Source organism: Egretta garzetta, unplaced genomic scaffold, assembly GCF_000687185.1.
Source record: "Egretta garzetta isolate BGI_Z169 unplaced genomic scaffold, ASM68718v1 scaffold143, whole genome shotgun sequence".
Taxonomy (NCBI): Eukaryota; Metazoa; Chordata; class Aves; order Pelecaniformes; family Ardeidae; genus Egretta; species Egretta garzetta.
Window position 1 is genome coordinate 1645210 of NW_009259310.1, and position 1246 is coordinate 1646455.

Sequence of the window (1246 nt, forward strand, 5' to 3'; positions counted from 1 at the left end):
AGCCGCACGCTCGGCCCCCTCACACCCCCAGAGCCGCTCAAACCACGTGTGACTTCTCCACCTGCCCTGAGCCACGTGGAGTGGGGAAAGACCCAGCCCCGGGCATCCCCACGGCCGTGACACCCAGCCGGATCCTGCGTTGCAAAACCGGAGATGCTTCGTTCCAGAACATCCTCGGTCAGCCCCGCCGGCGTGCCAGCCGCAGCTGCACTCGTGGGAAGCGGGGGCCATGGCTGCCTCGTCCTTGCCCAGACCCACTTCTTAGCACCCCAAAGCCTTACCGGGAGAGGCGGAGGGGCTGCGAGCGTCCCTCAGTGGCCCCCGCGCTCGGCACTCCCTCCACACTGCCCGCGCGCTTCGCTGTGCTGCAAGGGCTGGAGCCCGTCCCGCGGTGGGAAACCTCCCCATTCCTCCTCCCGGCATGGGGCCAAGTGGGACGGGGGCCCCCAGCTCATGTTTCACCACTTGCATGTCCTCGCCCTGAACCCGGCGCTGCAGGAGCAGAGCTCTGCAGGCACCGGGGAAGATGTTTTCCCCATGCCACCAGCAAGAGCCAGCTCCTTTGCTCTGTCTGTCAAAGCAAGGCGAACAGCGTGCTGCTCCCCGCCGGGCTGTGCGATGCCCCCACCGTGCCCCCCCCCTCCTCCCTGGAAATCGCAACTCCCTGTCAGAAGTGAGACCTTAGTTCATGCGTGTCTGCTGCTTTCTTCCCCAAAAAGCTTGGGGGAAGGAGACAGGGGGACCCTGAGGGCTGCCCGGACCAGCGGGGCTTGGACAAGGTGCTTTACCATGGCAAACAGCCCCGGTACGCCCTGATGCCACCGCGATGTGACACTTACAGGTTCCTGCTCCGTTTCTTACGGGAAGTCTCATCCCCTTCGTCACAGCTGCATTCGGGGTCGGCTCCACTCACCTGTGGGGGGGAACAGAAAAACAGCGTCTGCATCATCACAGCATCATGGCAGCGCCTGCCCGCAGTGACACTGCAGGTGACACCAACCAGTGTGGCCAGCAGCCCCTCTGGTCTCCGCACCCACACACGGCATCCACAGGGCTCCTTCCCCCCAACCACAGCTGGCTGTGGTAATGCAATGGGACCAGCTCCTCTCAGCTCTGGCATGGGCCTCCCCGCACCCATCCTATGGCACCTTCAGTCCGTGGTGTTCCTGGAGCACCTAAGGAGATGCCACAGCTGGTGGCCCAAGTAACCCTTCAGGTTCAAGATACTGACAGTGGTACCTCCTAT

The 1246-nt window shown here is 63.7% G+C and overlaps 1 protein-coding gene across 2 annotated transcripts in view; it reads right to left on the reverse strand.

Annotated features, from left to right (window-relative positions):
• The window catches only part of RGS3 (regulator of G protein signaling 3), a 65851-nt gene that overhangs the window by 5287 nt on the left and 59318 nt on the right, over positions 1-1246 (reverse strand). For both annotated transcript variants that reach the window (XM_009636332.2, XM_009636333.2), the window contains exons 12-13: positions 840-913; positions 556-567 (exon numbers count right to left, since the gene is read on the reverse strand). In XM_009636332.2, the coding sequence (XP_009634627.1) occupies positions 556-567; positions 840-913 (86 nt within the window). The remainder of the gene's footprint in view (positions 1-555; positions 568-839; positions 914-1246) is intronic.